The sequence below is a fragment of the Osmerus mordax genome, chromosome 16, assembly GCF_038355195.1.
Source record: "Osmerus mordax isolate fOsmMor3 chromosome 16, fOsmMor3.pri, whole genome shotgun sequence".
Lineage (NCBI taxonomy): Eukaryota > Metazoa > Chordata > Actinopteri > Osmeriformes > Osmeridae > Osmerus > Osmerus mordax.
The window spans coordinates 11,253,874-11,273,999 of NC_090065.1; the positions used below are offsets into that span (position 1 = coordinate 11,253,874).

Genomic DNA, 20,126 nt, shown 5'->3' on the forward strand with positions numbered 1-20,126 from the left:
GCTACCACGAGCTAATGGCTTTCACAAACTCGTCGTCTAATTTGAATAAAGGCTATTGATAACATGCCTCTGAAGTTTGACTTTTTGCAGCATTACAATACTTATGGGCATCTAGTCATCATATCTTCCGCTCCATGAAACACATGTTAATGCTTAGTAGCAGGCTACACATATACGGCTCTTTAATGTATTTGCATTGTACTAAAATGCGTTCATTTTCAATGGGCATAAACAGGTGCAGCCCACATTTTTCAACATTAACAATATAACAAGTCATTATGGCCTTTGTAAAAAAGTTTTTTTGGGGGGAGGTGGGGTCGTGCATTATAGACCCCTGTGCCTAAGCTTTTGTCCTTAATGGCATTTTTTCCCCTTACTACTTTTACTTTTATACTTTAAGTGGTTTTGAAACCAGTACTTTTATACTTTTACTTGAGTAAAAATCTTGAATTGATACTTCAACTTCTACAGAAGTATTTTTAAACCCTAGTATCTATACTTCTACTTGAGTAATGAATGTGAATACTTTTGACACCTTTGGCGACAACTAGCTAACACAGATGTTGGGTATAAGTGTAGCTGAATGTGAGGTGTAAGTGTAGCTGAATGTGAGGTGTACATACACGAGGCCTGGTCTCCGTTGGTCTTTGTGCCTATGTCGTTTTTGACCTGCCGGTCCTTGATGCCAGTCACTTCCTCCATCTTGCGGATCTCAGACATGCAGAGTTTGGAGTTGTAGTGGACAAATATCCTTCCTTGAGGGATAGTCATCTTATGTTTGGACCAGTCCCACAGCTGACGCAGGTTCTGGTTGTCCAGAGCGTAGAAGGTGTAGTTCCTGAGGAGAAAAGAAATTGTATTTTTCTTGATGATTTCTTACAAAGTTAGTTTTTCAAAAATACAACAAAAGTTTTTTGACAGGCAAACGTATCCACATCCATACGTTAGCAGGCGGTTTTTCCTCCCTCGAGCTCCCCACAAACGAGGCGGGTGAGGGCATTCGACTGCTTACCCGACTTCCTGTGTCTCTCCGCGGATGACGCGCAGCTTGCGGAAGAAGGACAGGGAGACGAGGGCGTAGGAGCGTTTGATGGTCAGGTAGCCCGTGATCTCCTCCAACTGCCCCAGGCTGGTCTCCAACTCGGCTGCTATGTTGTCTATGGGGACAGACGGAGCCAATGAGCTTAGCGTTTGCCGTGGTTGGAGCGACCCTCCAACCAGCCAATGACCTTCTGACCTGCAGGACATTCTCTACTCTACTTCTCTGAGCTTCCCTCGATGAGTCATGTCTACATTAAGCCTTTAAAAACTGATCTCAGGACAAACGTCTGTCCTCTCTACAGTAGACGGTCTATTGGTTAACCTCAGGCTGCAACTCCAAGGCCTGGTTTCGGTACAGACAAAATAATTCAGTGAATGAATAAAAGTGTCGAGTTGGGGGAGGGGCGGACACGGTTTGTGGCACGGTACTCACTTCCCCCCCGGAGGTTGATGACCATGCTGCCGTTGAGGACGGTGCAGCCCCGGAGCGCCTGGGCCGATGTGACCGAGTCCACCGTCTTCACGCCCATGCACACCTTGGGACAGAGGCCTGCGCAGGGCATGCACATCAGCCTGCGGACGGACACAGGAGGGTTAAGACACGCACGTTCACATCGAGAGAGAGAGAGCGCGAGAGAGAAAGGAAAAAAGAAAGAATCATGCCACACAGTCAATTGGAATTGTAGAGATTCAGACATTCCTACAGTAGAAGATTCAATATCACACGAGGAGCCAACTGGCATGTCAATGGTGTCCTTGGGTTCTGTCCTGCAGCTGCAGTTTCTACGGTCACTACTCCACACAAGAAGCACAAATTCCTGCGACTTGCGCTGCCCTCTACAACCTCCCAGGAGAACTGAACCGACAGCATCGGAGCAAAACCCGATGTATACGACAGAGAACTCACAACAAAGACAAAAAAGGTCCCTGAAGGGTTTCAATCTGAGGGTATTAGCAGAGGGTTACACGGTGACTCTGGTGGCCATTGTCCTCGCCCTCCGACGGGTTCAAAGCGGTTCCTTCCGCTGACTGGTTGGGAGAGGTGAGAAAAATGCGCTTGTCTAGCGCCTGTCTGGTGACCTAGCGGTACGGGTGGGGTAAGAATAAGGCGTCTCTTTCATGATAAGTGCCAAAACAAAGGAGCCAGGTGCCAATTGTTTGCTCCCATTTGACTGTGGCTCTGGCGGCATGCGTCAGAAACCATTCGGCTTGCCGTCTCGTTTTCCTTCCGAGCGACGGGCAAGAATGCGATCGTGTGAGATCTGCTCGGCTCTAATAAGAGAGGAGCGATGGTATGGCACCGTTGGAAGCTTAAACAATGCAGCCCTATCAAATATCCCCCGGGTAAATTCCAGAGATGGATGTCATTCATGGTAGGTCTAGCGAACAAGCCGTAGCGACTGCTTGCCAAATGAACACTAACATAGGGGTGTTTCTTCCTAAATAGAAGCTTGTGATGTGGAAGGTCACTTGTTCTCATCAGCATACCGCACTGGCATATTTCTTCTAGAACATTTGTCAGTGCGCAAAATCCGATTCCACCATAAACTGGATTAACGGTCACATTCAGCGCAATCAAGAATTCCTCACGTGGTGTACTGTATGACATGCTGTCAATCAAGTAGCCAGACCGAACACGCAGCACATCAGAGAACACCAGCTGGCCCGCACGACACCCACAAATGCGAAGAAACTAGCCACGCATTGGAAAATTGTATTTGACGTTTTTGTCATCGAGGACTTTGCCAGACCAAAACACTCCTCGACACTAACACAGGAGCATATTCAATGACCCATTTTGGATTTCTGGCACCTGGCTGTAAGACTTCGGATGCTCTCTTCAACGACGACCCTTGCGAGTGTGAAAGACGACAAGCTTGCGCGGAGTCAGAATGGTGCAACAGTTATATATATATATATATATATATATACATACATACATACATACATACATCAGCTGGCCACATAAAAAAAAACACACTGGCTAAAACACGTCGAGTGTAGCATACAGAAGCTGGGGCGCGAGAAAGGAAATGACTCTGGTGCTTCCTGGCCTGGATGCCACGCCGCACGCACAGGGGACGGATAAGAGAGTCAGGAGGGGAGACACAGATGCGCCAGTGCAGCACCGCTCTGACCTAGCTGTCTGCACAGAGCACACAGTGTACCAACGCCCCCACACTGCAGCTCAACACACACAGTCACAGGCTGGCACACGTACACGCGTGCACACGCACGCACACACACACAGCAGTCAGAGCCCAACAAGGGAGCCTTTAGCATTCGCATCGTTATTCCCTGGGTACAGATACGGTTTGATTTCCGGGGCTGCATGCACATACACGCACACAACCACATACACACCCAACTGACGCCCCCCCAACATGAGGGTAGACCACTTCCGGGAACATGTCAGTGCTTTTCACAATATCCTGGGCAAAAAAAAGCTACTGCAAATGACACCCCTCCAGAACCACAGCTGGAATGGAGGAGCGCACGGCGCTGACGCAGCAGAAACACCCCAGCCGTGGGCGGACTCAGACCGAGGCATGAGGCAGCGCGCTTGTGTGTGTGCGTGTGGGGGGGACTTCTAATTAGCAAGTAAGCGGTTGGGGGTTGCTTCAAAGTGTAGGCACAGGTGGCCAATGCTGTGTGTTTGGTGTTTGTCGTTCACTTCCTGCTTATGAACCCCCCCCCCTCCCCCCCCAAAAGAAAACCCCCGGACTTACGATGAAGAGTTGACGGTGGTGTACCCGGACGGGCACTCGGCGATACAGGCGCCGTTATGGATGACGTACTCGTGGCAGTCGCTGCTCTTGCTCTGCCGGCACTGATTGTGGAGATCCTGGCAGAAGGAGAAGGGGACACACCGCCAGCCCCTGTAGGTGAAGTGTCCCGGGGGACACTTCTCCACGCACGTGCCCCCGTGCTGGAGGTGGCGGCAGGCCACGCACTTGCTGGCTGAGTTGGGCTCCAGGCAGCCTCCCAGGCACTGGTCGTGGCAGCACTGGTTGTCCAGGGTGCAGGCACGGTGCTTGCAGGTGGAGGGGCAGACTGGGGGGGAGAGAGAGAGAGAACAAGGAGAAGGTTAATGGAGGGGGTTGTTGAGGGTATGAGAGAGAGAGAGAGAGAGAGAGAGACCTAGAGAGAGAGAGAGACATAGAAGTTAACCTATGGCTAACTGCTGACAAACATGGAAGTTCAGAGCTGTAAGGTCCCTGTCAAGATGTGACAGATCTTTTCTAGCTATGACAGATCTCAGCTGGGAGGCCTTCGAGGTGCAACACCATCTTCCACCAGTCACCAAACACCACCAACACACAAACAAACACAGCAGGGGTGGGGCTGTCACCAGCTAGCAGAACCCAGACACTCGCCCAGAAGGCTGGGTGACTGGCTTTTTCACGACAATAGCAGCCAACTAGCAGTCTTAAGAACCACAAGGCCAGTTGTCCACAAGCTTCCGTGAAAGCCGTTGTGAAATCATTGGAGCCCAGAGGAACGCCGTAACCCAACTAGACTCTTCTGTCACACTCGAACCCCGCCGAGCACCAACGCGAGAGGCAGCCCAAAGAGCTGAATGCAACTCGCGCTGGCCTCTTTCTAGCAGCGAGACCAACGTGTGGTCCACTCGGTCAGGCAGATGGAAATAAACTGGGAGTAGGAGAGCTGGGGACAAACAGGCTGACGTCACCGCCTCACCGGGGCCGCTGGGCCAACGCCATCCTGCCCCGCCCCGCCCGTCTTCCCCACACACACACACACGTGGACATCACCGGAGAAGTCATTCCGTCCTGTCAATCGGAGCTATTTATGTGGTCTTTGTGCCCTGCCCATGTTTACCACCACTCTATTTATTATGTGAAACCTGAGTCTTTCATGGTGGGTGCTTTGCCTACGGCAGAGGCGTGTGGTGGTCTAACCCCAGGACTGGAGCTAGCGCAGGACACGGGTGTCTACAGTTGATCAAATCCATACGGACTTCCATCAATTAGTTCTCATCCAACTATTAGGGGGAGAAAATTGTGTTTCAGAGATGAATGATCACACACACCTGATGTTTTTCAAGACAGCTTTATTTTCCCCACTTGGAAGCAAACTCGCCCACCAACACACACGGTTCAGATCAGTGACGCCTCAGAGACACGTCAGGAAGATGGCAGTCACCGAGCCTGGGTTGTTGTTGTGTGTGTGTGCAGCAATGTAAACCTGTTTATTACATAACCCAAGCCTCCCAGTGGATTGATAGGTGTGTGTGTGTGTGTATATATGTGTGTTGTGAGAGAGGGAGAGAGAGGTAAATAGACTGCCTGTGGCCAGCCTTGCCTGCCTCTCCACCAGGATTAGCTACTCATCCTGGAAAGGCAGATTAGGATTGGCCAACAGCAGGGGAGATAACCAGGGGCTTAGGGCAGAGGGGGTCACAGGTCAGCCCCCTCAAGTCTCCAGGAGAAATTCCATGAATGTGTGTGTGTGTTTGTGTATGGGTGGTAGGGGGGATGGGTGACTTCAGAGACGGACAGTCTGAACACACACACCAGTCTCTTGCACGTACACCTGTCCTGTTCGACCTATTCGCAGATGGTAAAAGGGATGGATTCACGAGAGAGACGAGAAAAACAATAAAGAGGCATTACATCACAGCCGAGATTAACCAAACCCGGTGTGATTGCCATAACTCCTTCGCACCGGCAAAGTGCTCATCTGTGCCAGCCATCTTGGGGGTTTTACTCCAGTGGGTATCAAAACAGGCTGGAGTTCATTTGTGTTACAACCGTCATGTGACACAAGGCCGGCAAAACAACCTGGACCCCTGTCCTGGCGCTCACACAGAAGTGAGCCTTTCCACTGCCCTGACCTTTAAAGAAAGTGTGAGAGTCTGAGCGGGGGGCACGAGTCTGTGTGGAAGACGTTGGACGGTTGGACACCAAGAACCCTTTTTCTTTTTACCTCATTTTCTTCTCTGTCTATTTGTCAACTACTGACTCTCCCCCCTCCCCCACTCTCTGACCTCAGGCAACACAAAGACACACACACACACACACACACACACAAATACTGCAGTGGCAGCCGGCGCGCACCCAGTCCTGATCCAGCCTAGTCCATGCCGGAGCTCAGCTCAAGCAGTGGATCCACCCTCAGCCTTAACCAATGTGTTTGCTGGCTGTGGAAGCTAGCCATTCAATAGCCTCTCCCATCTGTGAGGACGAGCGGCGCAGAGTTAACCCTTCGAGCACCATCGCCGCGTCTCCCAGCCAGTCAGACGACGGGGCAGGGAGGCATGCAAAAAAAAAAAAAAAAAAAAGGAAAAAACAACCCTAGAGGAGAGCCACAGCCACATAGAAACAGGAGGAAGCTGAGCTGTACTTTTCCTAGTGTCCAGTACTGCAAGGATTCTGACCTTTACCAGGAGAGGAAAGCAGGTCCACACAGCTCGGACGGTTACTTTTTGAGTAACGTTCTTACTTTCGTTTTCCCTCAGAGACGAGCTTTCGTTGCTTAAACATCCACGAAAGCAACACCGTTGGAAACCAACGACTTCCCTAACGGTCGTAAAAAGGGCCTTTTTTGTTTGTCCGAAAGGACTGTGTTCTTCTTCAGCTCACCATTTAGATAGCTCCTCTACCACGAGGCCTCATTCAAAAGCGCCTCATTCATTCTAGCTTGCACGATAATGGGTTGAAAGTATCCTTGTGACTGTGACAGGTATGTGATAAGCAGACTGACAAAGGAAGCTCACCGTTGGTGGTGGAGCCCAAACAGTCCTCTACTTGCGCGTTTCCACGCATCAGGGCTCTTTGAAGCACCTATCCTTTGTACAACCAATGTCCCAACTGAAATGTTGAGACAATGACGTTGGTTGAAAGTAGCTGATCAATGACCCTTCAGCTCTTACCATTCATGATCTAAACAATTATAAATGACTCCTGAAACAGGAGGCCTGAGCAGATTTTATTGGACATTTCTTGAGAGTTTGAGTGCTTATAGAAGATTGTTCTGAAGACAGTCAGTCTGTAAACTCATTAGTGAAGCAACAGACGGTTAAAACAGCTTTCCAGATCCTGTAATATAGGTGGACCAGCAGCCGTGTCCCTAAGCAACCGTGAAACCAAAACACCCTGTAAACACAGTATTGGCTGCTTGTCTAGCGACCACTCGAGAAGGCTGAAAGAGAAGTGTGTGTGTGTGTGCGCGTGTATATGTGACCACTATCTAGCCAATCCAGCTCATTAGGCCAAATCTGTTCTGGGAGATCAGATCAGTAGTTGCTGGGTGAAGCTGCTCTCCTGGAAAGGGTCCTGGGTTCAAAGACACAGGCCATTATTTAATTGTGCTCTCCTCAGTAATGTTCCAATTGTGTGTTTTTTTTGCCAACCCTCCCCCGATGACTGGAGGAGATGGAACTGTTTCTTGTGCGCCTGTCAAAACGTTTTGGAGGTCGGGACCTTGAGGATCTTTCAGGGTGAGGCCACCCCAAGTCCTCTTTAGTCTGCCAGTGGGGGGCTCCTCCTTAAACATGCAAATCTCTCAACACTGAACCCAGCCTCTTCGACATCGGTCAGGCCTCAAGGTGACACCATGAAATGCCCCGCCCCCCCCCCCCCCCCCCCCCGCCTTTTCTCGAGTTTGCTCGGGGTCAATTAGTAATGCTTTGCTTCGACGTGTTCAGCGTCTTAGCTCCTGTTGCCTGGACAAGAAGTTACGTGAAAAGTATCCAACAACAAGAGCAGCGAGTGGGGGAGGCGTCTGGGCAGGTTTGTTGATGGGTAGGCGGTAATGAAAACAAGCTGCCAAGCTGTCTTTCTCTGAACTAGAGGTACGTTCAGTTTGTCCCTTTCTGGGATCAGTCTGGTCATCCAAGGCCGTTTTGGCCCCGAGGCACAGGTCCGTCTGATCGGCTGTCATGTGGTTTATGCAAAGTTATGCAGGATCACATGAAGGCTGGGCAGTAATGCTGCAGGAATGCCAGGCTCTTTATCTCATTAGCAGGACTTTCGCTTGGTCCGCAGACAGACCTCACACAACAAGAAGCTCAACCCGCTACCCCCCCCCCCCCCCCCCCCCCCTCTCACCACCGCCAGAGACAACACCGGGACATCCTGAGGCAGGATGAATATGCTTGGTCAGGATGACACCGGCTTGAAATTGACGGACAGCGAAGGAACAAATCGTAACTGTCGGCACCGGTCAACGGTTGGCCGGAGCAAAATAAGGTGTCAACCGCCAAGCACTATATGGCTCTCACAAAGAGTATCTTTTTTTTCTTCTCAAATATGCGGTGGACAGCTTTGCTCTGGAATCAATACACAGTACTGAAAAATGGCTCCATTTCACCATCTTTATCATGGCTGTTGACCTCAAATGGCAAGCCAATAAGGAGTTAGAACCATACCTATCTAAAGAGGAGGGCAGTATGTATAAAGTTGAATTGCAGTTTCAGGCTACTGTCTAATTACTTAGACCCATGGCTGTTGATATTAACCATAATTCCTCTTGAACATGTTGTGGCTTGTTCCTCCATGTTGCTTTTATGGCATAAAACATAAAGCTCTTTGCGCTAAGATCACATAAGACTCTTGCAAATGCCAAATGGAATGCGGTGGTGCACTGGTTGGCAATCAAAATTCCAAAACCATGACAAGGGTGGTACTTAGTTACTTGTGAAGAAAATGACAGCAAAAGCCCCAGAAGGAAAGGAAACAGAAGACGAACTAACGTGGTGAATGATTCTCAGGCTAGCGCACCCATATATGGCGATTTTCCGATTTTGTGAATGTATGAATTATCAGACTTAGCATCTAGGCTAACGAGCCTGATGGGTGCAGCACTACGGAGGATGAGCTGGTTTGCATGATGAGTTGCAACGCAGGTCTGACACACATAGGTCTGTCTGCACGGCGCAGCCCTTATGTGTGTCATAAACACAGATCTGCCTTTTTTCTTTTCTTTTTTTTGTATTCAGGAGCAGATGTTACACTCTCCCAACTGCTGTTTCCCCTCAACACGATGTGGGACACATCCCTCTTACCAAACTTTCCACTGCCTTAAAAAAGAACCACCCGAGTGGTATACAAAATATGCCATCGGCATGGCAGGCGATATGAATCAATGATTAATTCAGTCAATTTCATCCGGTCATTCTAGATGACCTTAAGCATTCTGGAGGCAATCCTGTTTGTCCAGCTAGCCGGCGCAGAGAAAAGATGATTAAGTGATTAGGAAAAAAGAAAGAGTGAGAAAGGTCAGTAGTAGCGGTGCTGCTGACGTAACCGTCAGGAGATCAGTACTTAACCAGAACAACAAAAAGGTCGAAGCTAATGACGATAAAGATGAGTATATAACTGTCCAACCTCCCAATTCCAGTTTGGCCAGGTAGCATACAAATACAAATAAGGCAGACAGAAATATTTTCCCATCACCCGAAATCAAATTGGATGGAAAATGTATTCAATGCAAACTATGGAATCGCCGGTGAGCCTTAAGTGCGTCAGAGAGAAAAATCTTTAACAATCTATCTTCTTGGTTAAAAGTGATTATACAGAAATACAGAATAGCTTAAATGACCTTCCTCACTTTTTCCTGGTACCCATTTGAAATTCAGTCTGACTCAACAACAGCAGGGCTCAGCTGAGCTGACTGAGACAGGAACTGTAAACAATTTCATTAGGCGACCAGTCCCCATTAATAGAATCCAAACACGCAAACAACATGGAGCACTTTTTGTTTTGAATGGCGCCCTCGCCGCCTCACAGCCCCCCCGTAATGGCAGGATGTCTAATTTGTTGTGACCGGAATAAAGATGATAAACAGCGCACAAAAGACATTGACGGTTCCAAATGCCAGTCCAGCAGGAAGGTGACGCACATGACAGCCTTGGCTCTTTACAAAACAGTACATGCCAGACCGTTTTGGACATTCTAAACCACCTTCAATTGCGTTAACTTCTGCAAATATATTTGGTAGCATTATGCTAGGGAACAAGGAAATATACAAGGAAGTGAAGCTGGAGAGCTGTCTGGAGAGACAAGCTGCATCCAGCTCCTTCCTGCTTATTGTACCAACGAGTCTGCAGTGATGCAGAGAAAGAGGTACCTGGGAATTCTTCTGTAAGGCTCCCAGCCTTTGATATTGTTTGGTCACGTCAACGAGGCAGTGCAGGATGTTCAGTCAGGATGAGGAACACACGAGAAACCGTTACAGGATCACACGCTGACAAAAATCGCCAAACCTAGAAAGGATCCGGAATAATCCGAGGCCACAACAGTACGTGTGACAGACATAACAACCCATTTGCTATTGTTAGTCATAAACACAACAGCCGATCGATCCAAAGGAATCAGATAACTCGAGAGCAAATGTTTAACATGATGAAAGTGGTTAAGTGCATATTCAAAAAGGACAGCTCCCCTGAGAGTAGATCCAAAAGTATCTTTCCAGAGAGCTCCAAATAAACAGAATAGTGAGGGTGAGGCAGGCATGCTGTTGTAAATAGAAGGCCTGTGCTCTGTGTGCGACAGCAGTAAAAAAAAAAAAAAAAATATATATAATACAACCCTCATCTGCCCAGCTTTAACAAATGCCTAAAATGTCTGGGATTCCAGGGAAAGGGCTTCGGCAGATTAACTGGGAGGGTTTGCAGACAGCCCGATCAGACCAGACCACAGAGCAGCCCCAGCAGCCGAGTGAGCGTACTCAAGCACCAGGGGACCGGAGCGAGAGTCCTATCTCACAGGAGCGAAGATGGGCCGCTGACGAGCCGCTAGCTGGGCTGCCGGAACAACAGGGGTGTGACTCTCCATGTAGATAACAGTCTAGAGGACGGGATTTCGCACCGCTGATGTGAAACCAGATTGCAGAGGTGACCAGTTTGTAAACAGGAACGCTCATCCGATTTATTTTCCTCTGATGTAATGGACGAGTACATTTTGCGTCGTTCCCTTTTGGACCTTATGTCTGTTTCAAAGTGGACGAGGGAAAATGGGGGTAGGAGGGGGAGGGCGGGGCAGGGCAGAGGGAGACAGATAGACAGTGACATAAATAGAAATAGAGGGAGTGATTCATTTGATGGCAGGAGGACAGGGCTGGCTTGGCTTTCAAACACGTGTCATGTTTTAAGAGGCAACACTATGGGAAATGAATACACTAGCCTTGCAGGGCTGTTGAAATTGGCTCCCACCGCCGCTCGACATGTCAGTGAGACATCAAAGGGTGGCTGCTCTGTCCCAAGGTGGCAGAGCACGACCCAAACTCTCCACACTCCAAACCCCCCCCCCCCCCCCGGGGGGAAAACTCGACAGATGTGTACAGCGGATTAGCCCCGTGCTTTTCAGGAATCCGAACCGATCTTTTCGAGCTCGTGGGCTGGGAAGATAAGACGCTAAAACCGAGGCGCTGTCCCGACGTGATTCCTTTTCTTCTTCGAGTCTTCTCCCAGCGATCATAACAACACGGTAAACCCATGTTGTAGTCGGCGCGGGGACTGATTTACTAGCCGTCTCCTTTGTCCACTTCATACCTTGTTGGCCCCAGCAGGTCACCTGACGGTATTTTGGTCTCGTAAAAGCGTCCGCCCGGCGGAGATGCTGCTCGGCCTCATGGGTCCCTTCACAACCGCTGGTAGAAAATGCTCTCACAGTCAGGAAACAATCGGGAAGAGCGCTCTGTGAACTTCTTCCGACAACCATTGTTCCACACAGGAGATTGACTTGGCGCCAGTGTCTGCCGCGGCGCGGAGGCCGTAGTGTCGGCAGAAGGCCACAGGGGTGTGTGTGTGTGTGTGTGGGGGGGTAACATTGAGCTGTGTGCCTCCGGTGGTGACCTCCACCTTCCCTGGGGACAGCCTGTGTGTGCATCCCCTCCTGACCCCCCCCGTGTTACTCGACTGTTCCTAAGCAGCAAGTCAAAACAATGTATATCCTCTCACACACACCCGTATGATTAATAAGCCGCGTCTGCTCTTGCAGTCAGGGTTATCCTCGCACCCTCGCAACGCCCCTGACCAGCCTCTGGGCCGGCCTTGTGATTGGAGGAGGGCTGAGGCATGACGTCAGTGAGGGTAAATTTGGACTCTCCATATGAAGACAGGGTCCACAGCAGGTCCCTCACCTGATCTGACTTGTGTCCCGAATCACAGCGACGCTATCCATTGTAGAAGTGTAGCGTGTAGCTCTGGTTGGCAGTTATTGCTATTGGAACACGTGCGCGCCTTTCTGGAAGCTCCACATGCCGCCAGTATACAGAGTCCTCTACCAATCGGAGGAGAGAGTCGGCTGCTGCTAAACCTATAATTGAAACCCCCTGCCGTGGGAGCTAATTAAAAATGTATGGTTTTCTGTTAACCCAAACACTGGCTGCTGCTGCCGACGCTGATTCTACTGCAAAAAAAGTGAATGGGAGAGAGAGAGAGACTCCCCGCCCTTCTATGCCTCTCAGCTGTGTGTCTAATCTCCTCAGAGGGCCGATAATGAAGATCATTTTATAATGTGTGTAAAATACTAGCCGCTTGGGAAAGCCATGCTCCATTCAGAACCTTCCGGGCCTGGCCGCGGGCCTGCAAACGGAAGCTGCGGCGCTCCACAAAGAGAGCAAACACGACCCAAATGTGATTACAACATGAAAACAAAAGCTTGCATCCGCTCCCATGGAGCCAGCATGCTACAGTAAACCCCCCTGAAGATGACAGCAATCAGAGCGTTGAGGGAAGACTTGCTTCTTAGCCAGATAAAATACACAAACTCAACCTCTGTGCAATTACGATTACACAGAAACTAAAGACGTGCCGCTGGCTGTGTAATTGTGGACAAACGAGCGTTACCGCACTCCCTAGCAGAGAGGATGCTAACCAGGTGAAAGCAGAGCAGAGGTTAGTGTGGGTCTGGCTGAATTCAATCACTCTCTCTAATTCACTCTTTTTTGTAAAAAAGTTTAAAAAAAAATATAAAAAAAAAAGGTTATTTGGTGTGTGTCCGTCTGTGTGAGAGAAGCACTCATGAGGCCAAATCCAATCAGCCTTAATAATCAGCATGCCCCCAACCTCTTTCTTGGCAACTTGGATACAATTTCCTAGCTAAACTAAGGGCAACATTACAATTACTTTGGAACCCGCTCCCCCCCAGTAAAGAAGAGGGAGGAAATGGGTTGTGATACAAAACGAGGGCAGACTGGACCAAGTGTGTGAACCATTGACACCTCTGGCTCTTAAGCACCCATCAGTTAGACTTCCCATGAAGGAGTACCACCCTACTACACACAACACAACAACCTGCAGCACAACTGCACAAGAAGAGAGGACCAACCAACCACGATTGATATGAATGGTGCTGAGAATCCATTTGAAAGTCAATTTGAATCGATCGCGTCCGGCTGTATCCGACACGAAATAAATAGCTATAAAAGGGAAAATGAATGCCTAGCGTCATGCTCTGTGGTTCCGGTCAGGGCTCAACGGGTCTTTCATGCTTTAGTGAAACTAGGCCAGAAACCACAGGCCCCAAGTCCACAGGCCCTGCATCCGCCGGCTGCAGCTCTGACTGTGGGCTCCCGCTCCTGCTGCTTTGTCAAGTTTGCAAACGGTAACTCCATTTGGGAGCTTATCTGCCACTGAGGTAATACAAACCTATCCTTTTACTCACATTTCCACCATCGTTTGTTGATGGGCCACGTGGGACATGCCAAAGTTTGCTAGTGTTTTGTTTTTTTGTATTTCTACATTCAAAAAAAGATTCCCTTTGCGGCTTGAACTGACAAAAATGTCAGGCTCGAGTCTCAACTTTAGTTGGACCATTTAAGTCATGCCAACCTGAAAAGGATTCAGTCTCCTGCTTGTGTTCACTGCGCTCACAACCAGGCAGGGGCCGTGCTTGAGAGGGCAGACATGCATGAAGGAGAAAGCGGTTCAAAGAACAGTTACATGATGTGTACCCTGTGTTGCGTAATTGCGCAAGATGAGAGATTCGAGCAGCACTCGTATGCAAAATTCTTCCCGGTGTTTAAACTTGAACTCCTTGTCGCCATGGAATGGGTCTGGCTTTTCCAAACAGAGATCCCACTTCAGAGGAAAAGATGATTTTTGCGGGAGCTCTCCATGTTTAATGATGGGCATTGTGACATCACATTATTTTCTCTCCTGCGGGATTTCTACCTGGGTCATGTCTAATGGGACAACAGAAAACACTCGTCTAATGCAAACACACGCTCACAGACAAACCTGGCCCAGCATTGCAACATATTCTGGAGCATGGTTCAAGCTGACGAGGAGAAAAAAAAGAAAAAAAACATTGCCTACTTCTGATGTCACTGCAAACACTGCAAAGATCTCCTCGTCTGTAGCAGTTGCCAACATCTCAGTGGTGAGGTCAAAGATTGACTTTCCCTCACGAATCACGGTGAGGTATATCAAAAAATACCTATGAACCGCACTGTGGACAATTACATTGACTTTGTTAACCCGATGCAAAGAGGAGGCAGCCGACTTACCCCTCTGGCAATGTTTCTGTGTCCAGCAGCGCTCGCTGAACAGGCCGTTGATGGTGGTCTGAAGGCAGGTGGCCTTCCCCTTGGCCGCCCCTGGACAGACGTCTCCGCACTCGCGGTCGTTCTTGTTCGCCACGATGTAGTTGTCCTCCACCGAGTCCAGGATCTTGGACCAGTCCAGGGTGGAGAGGTAGCAAAGGTCCGGGTTCTTCTCCACGCGCACTGCGCCCCGCGTGATGTTCATGAGGCTGTGCAGGCCGATCTCTCGCAGCTGCAGCATCTCAAACAGCACCAGGGCGTAGTTGAAGAACAGGTTGTTCCCTCGGATGACGGTCAGGTTGGGGAAGAGGTCCTGGAGGGTCTCCATGCCGTAGACGCGGAAGAGCAGCAGGTAGTCTGTGATTACAGTCAGCTTGGGGAAGCTGACGCCTCGGAAGTCCTGCGGCTTGATGTTGAACATGAGGAGGATCTTCAGATGGCCCTCGATCACGGTGCAGTTCTCCAACGTCCGTAGGTTGGTCACGTTGTTCCGGATGTCCTTACTAGGGCAAACTAAGATACAAGGGAGAGAGAGAAAGTTTAGAAATAGAATTCTCACAGAGGTCAAAGGTCTTGTGGAAAAAACCAACCACTTTAAACCATAAAAATAACGACTTAGGCTCTGTGACTAATAGCCCTAAGCCCAGGAAGTGAACAGCAATATCATTCACCTCCCTTTGAACAGTAATCTTTTGGCAAAGATATTCTTTAGAGGTCATTCTCAACAAATGAGTGCATCACACATGCACTGCTGAAACAAAAAGTGTAGTTGTTCAGCCAATCAGTGTGGTGTCACTCTTAAAAATGCAATTCTTTAAATTTGGTGAATAAAAGTGGGATTTCTGAGGAATTTTACACCACAGTTCCAGCAACAAACTTCAAATGCTCATTTAGCCATGTCACATTATTCGATAAAGGCTAATAAACTAAGCTAAGTAAATACAAATCTAAGACATTCTGCTTTTAAATTTTCAAAAGTAGCAGTTAGCTACTTTGCAGGACAGCCATGTCATCAAAGGAAATAACTGCAACGTGCAATCTATTTTTTGCCAAACATTAGAAGGGGTCTAAAAAGGGCTGTCTAGAAGGCTCAAAATAGACAAGTCTATTTTGAGAAAAATATCTTGCAGAAAATATGTTATGTATCTTAATTTGAAGAAAACCATGCCTCTCGGCTGACAGTTTGTTTAGCAACCACATATCTGGCTGTTACCCACATTCAAATATGGAGCGCTGTCATCAGAGTCAAGTAGTGCTCATCCCTGACTTCTTGTATTTGGCTTCAAGAACAAGTAACATAAGATGGTTTAAAACATTAGCTAATGCTTTTTCAGACCTGAACTAGATCGAATCCGATGAAAAAGCACCAAGGTTAAGCGTAAAAATATTTATTTTTGCAGTTGTTACTTAACTAAGTTAAACTTGAGCTTTTCAAATCTGTATTATCAGAGGCCCTTGTAATCCAACACTGCAGTCACATAGGTTGAGCCAACAGAAAATATAGGCTATGTCTAATAAAAATAAACCTGTCAGTGGAGAGATTTTAATTACTTTTTCTTTCTTTCTTTCTTTTAAGATTTGAAAACAACCTCCAGGGGTTCATGTGTGGGTAATCATGCCCTTCGAAGCAGATGCCTTTTGTGTGACATAACGTAATGATTGCGGCCATAAAGACTGTTCCTGTACAGGTGCAGCATGGGACATTCCAGTCCTGATTTTACAGTGTGTGAGTCTAGGTGCAGGTGGAGGAGTGTCGGGGTGGGTGGGTTTGGGAGAGTGCTGTATTTGTTTACCAACCCTGTGACCACAGAGCTGGGCGCTCCTCAGGCCAACTGGTCAGCCATGTGGGGGAGAGAAAAAAAGGGCTACAGCTCTTATGGCACCAGCTCATTTTACACCAAGTGTTTCAGGATAGGGTATGGCAACTGTGGTCCACACAATGACAAAGATCCATGCATTTACTCTTGTGGAACCTTTTTCTTATGTTACGAAAATTGCTCGTTTGAAAAGTGTTTAAAAAAGCTTCTTCATTACGCTCACTTCACTCATTAAAAAAAGGTGAACATTACCTCTTTCAGAGCGCTAACAATCTTCTATGCTACTCTGCCGTTTGTGGTTTCCCAGGTGGGCTACCATTCATCCCAAGAATGAGCAGAATCTCCCAAACCTGTCATTTTAACACTTCCGTTTCTAAATAGAACTGTTCCAGCTAGACCATGGTTGTGTACTTAGTGTCATGAGAGAACTAGTCAGCTATTGGAAAGCAGGAGCTTGACTAGATCCATTACACAGCCCTACCCTCGTCAACTCCTTTACACCCAGAATGAGTATCATGAGCTCACGCTCTCTCCATCTCACACACACACACACAGACAGTCAGGTGCTCATGCAAGTTCACACACACAAACACATACAGAAAGACTAATAAACAAGTACAGAGTGACCACTCAGAAAGAGAGAGGGGAGAGAGAGAGAGAGAGCGAGAGAGACGGGAGAGAGAGCGAGAGAGAGCACAGGCCCAGGACATCACAGAGGAGCACACACCGCCCCAGCTCTCATCAGGGTACACTTTCAGCCAGGTCAGTATTTTTAGCAACGCATTCCCAATTGAGAATCTAATACACTCTGTACCGATAGTGGCTCGCATTGGAAACTGGAACAGCGCTGCCTTGGTGTGTATGTGAGGAATTCTAACAGCGGTACAGAGAGAGAGATAAGGGGTTGACTGGCTGACTCTGATGTGGTCATCGGTCTGGCATCAGAACTGTGGAAACCTGGTTGAACTTGAGTCACATATCGCATATGAACTAAACCTCCGACCACCGATGGGATCAGCAACCCAAGCAGAGAGGGGTCTTAGATCCATAATGCCACATGTTGTCTACTTCCTGTAGACAGGAGGGACAAAAAGGGAAGGCAGACACGGTTCGGGCCCCATCACAACCAACAGGGTTGCCGTGGAAACGGGGCTGGCTCCAGCACTTCATTAGCTTTCGGAACATAGATTTGCTCTCAGCCAGACAACACACAGACAGAGACACAGACTGTGACCGTTTGTGCCTCGGAGGGACAAATAGAGCCAAGGAACAAGAGATTCACTCATATCAGACACCCATACTGCCAAGAGGCTTATAAAAAAACATTTCATAAAGGGAGACAATGCCGAGATAAAACCAACCTTTACATGCCTTTAATGCTGCTTTGTTGTAACATTCCATTAAGTGGTAACAGAAGCTGTGATAAGGCTTAAGATCGTTTACTTTTACTCTTTTTTTAATACAAACCTGCTGTGTCTTAAGAGACATCATTCATTTGGCTAAACAGACATTAATGTATGAAGGACACTTACTCATTGCGGCACATTTAAAATCCATTGAATATTACTTGACATTACATTTATTACATTTTATTCATTTAGCAGACGCAGACATCCATGTGACCCAAGCAACGCTTCAAGTGAAAACATTAAATCTTGTTTTCAAGCAAGACAAATCTTCACAAATACACAAAAACAGGCCCTAACACCATTTTCAACACAACCAACACCTGAGTAATAGGCTGACTAGTTCAGACAAACACAAAACCTAAAGACGAGGATCGTTTGTGTACGTTCCCAAAGAGACATCTTCTCCATCGACTGTGCTCCCTAAAAGGGTCTACGACAGCCACAGACTTCCCCAGCACCTTCCAGCGGTGTGAGGAAGATGGAGGGGCCTTTTTGTGGCGTAACGTTGTCACAGGGCCTCCTAAAGAACAGGCGGCCCCAAGAAAGGGCAAACACGGAGCGCTTGCAACACTTCCCTTTTCAGGGTCCTCTCACTGGCTTGTTGTTTCTTCATGCTCCAGTGCAACAAAGAGTTCAGAGAGGAACTGATGGTTGAGTGGTGTAATCCACCATGAGAATAGTTGTAAAACCTTATCAATTGTTTATGACCAGGATTTTGTTTTGGATGGCCGTCAATATAATTACTATGTGGCCTTCTGAATAAGGTTGCAATGTTTTAACATAACATTTCAACACAGCCTGTTGATGCAAAACAATACAAAAGAAAATAACATCATAAATAAATAAGATAATAACCTTTAGGCTATAAATATCGGTTGGCCTACTGGTGACGTTTCTAAAGCAAAGAATATAACACTGGCTTGAAAACATTCCAACAGGGGGGTCAGGGTCACCCTGAGTCTTACAGAGCTTTGACTGGTCAGACTATTGGCCCATTATCAATCAGACTGGCAGACTGTTCTATTGACCAACATTAGCAAATCACTAAAATTGCTATGAAAGTTTTATTTAGGGCTACCAATATCAGAAGGAGGTACCGGCCTTACAGCTTTGACGAGCTCTCGGGACCGAGCGACAGAATGGCCTGCGGAGAGACCCTTCGAGATGCAGAGTCATTTGGTGATTCACCTGCACACCAGCTGCTCTCGGTTCCTCATCTTCTTTTCTAAATGTGGATCCAAACAAGATGGACAATATACTTTTGCCGATTTGCGAAAGTATCACAACCATTTTTCTTGAAAGCCGCCACTACTGAAATTTGAATTTCTCATGTCTTACTCATAAAAACAATCATGGCTGGGTTCACAGTTCATATCTATAAACAAATAACTTCTCCTGACTGAGGGTGTTTATAGCCAAATGTCTCATGCCACATGAATAGGCATTGTTGACAGCATGAAGGCCATTGTTGACACTGGGATAATTATTACCTTCGGTGTGTAAAAACACAATAACAAGGACATTTCCTTTTACGATGTCAAGGGTACAGGGACTAGAGAGAACAAGGCTACCTTGTCAGCTGCATCTTTTGAATCTTTAAAAGTATTAGAGGCTCGAGCAAATGTGTGTGGGTTTGGCAAATAGTGTTTTCTTTGATATCTCTTCAGGCTTCTTAGAGACAACTGTCAACCTGGATCACAGACCCATTGTTGCAGGCGACAATCATACCAACCACTCTTGTGTATAGCACACACCCATAAACTACATTATGCAAGAATGGAATCATGTCACAGTTTGATTACATGAGATCACCACTCTCCTGGTGAAGTGGTCTCTAGTTTTGTCATATATCAAGGGCATGTGAATAATATACTGGTTTGAAAGCTGCCTGACCACTTAAAATGATATTTGCTTATCTTGAGATTAACCAAACTGGCACATTTTGGTCACAATGGTAAGGCTAAGCCACCAGCTCAAAAATCAATGTACTCTGCCTTTAGAGATTATTTAAGAAGAAATGACCAAACGAAGATTAGTTACTGAACCTTGCAAGGAAGCAGCAAAAATACAAAGATTCACTGACTGAATTGGTCGGTCCAGCTTGTGAAAGCCAGTAAAGCCCCCGTGTTTCAATCTTCCCCTTCTTTGGCTCATTCTCCAGTCTGAGAGGAGCAAGAAGGGACCAGCTTTGCAATTACACAACTTGTTTATGATTTATTTCCTCAAGATCTCGCACCAAAACTGGTTTGATGACATTGCCCCAAATCTTGCACCTTTCTGTTTTCAATAAAAATGAAACTTGGGTATGTGTTCTTTTGGAGATGGCATACAATTATAGAGGACAGAT

The 20,126-nt window shown here is 47.5% G+C and overlaps 1 protein-coding gene across 1 annotated transcript in view; it reads right to left on the minus strand.

Moving 5' to 3' along the window:
• The window catches only part of insra (insulin receptor a), a 33,848-nt gene that overhangs the window by 11,415 nt on the left and 2,307 nt on the right, over positions 1 to 20,126 (minus strand). The window contains exons 2-6 of the mRNA XM_067253032.1: positions 14,518 to 15,066; positions 3,771 to 4,095; positions 1,475 to 1,614; positions 1,013 to 1,157; positions 624 to 838 (exon numbers count right to left, since the gene is read on the minus strand). Of these exons, the coding sequence (XP_067109133.1) occupies positions 624 to 838; positions 1,013 to 1,157; positions 1,475 to 1,614; positions 3,771 to 4,095; positions 14,518 to 15,066 (1,374 nt within the window). The remainder of the gene's footprint in view (positions 1 to 623; positions 839 to 1,012; positions 1,158 to 1,474; positions 1,615 to 3,770; positions 4,096 to 14,517; positions 15,067 to 20,126) is intronic.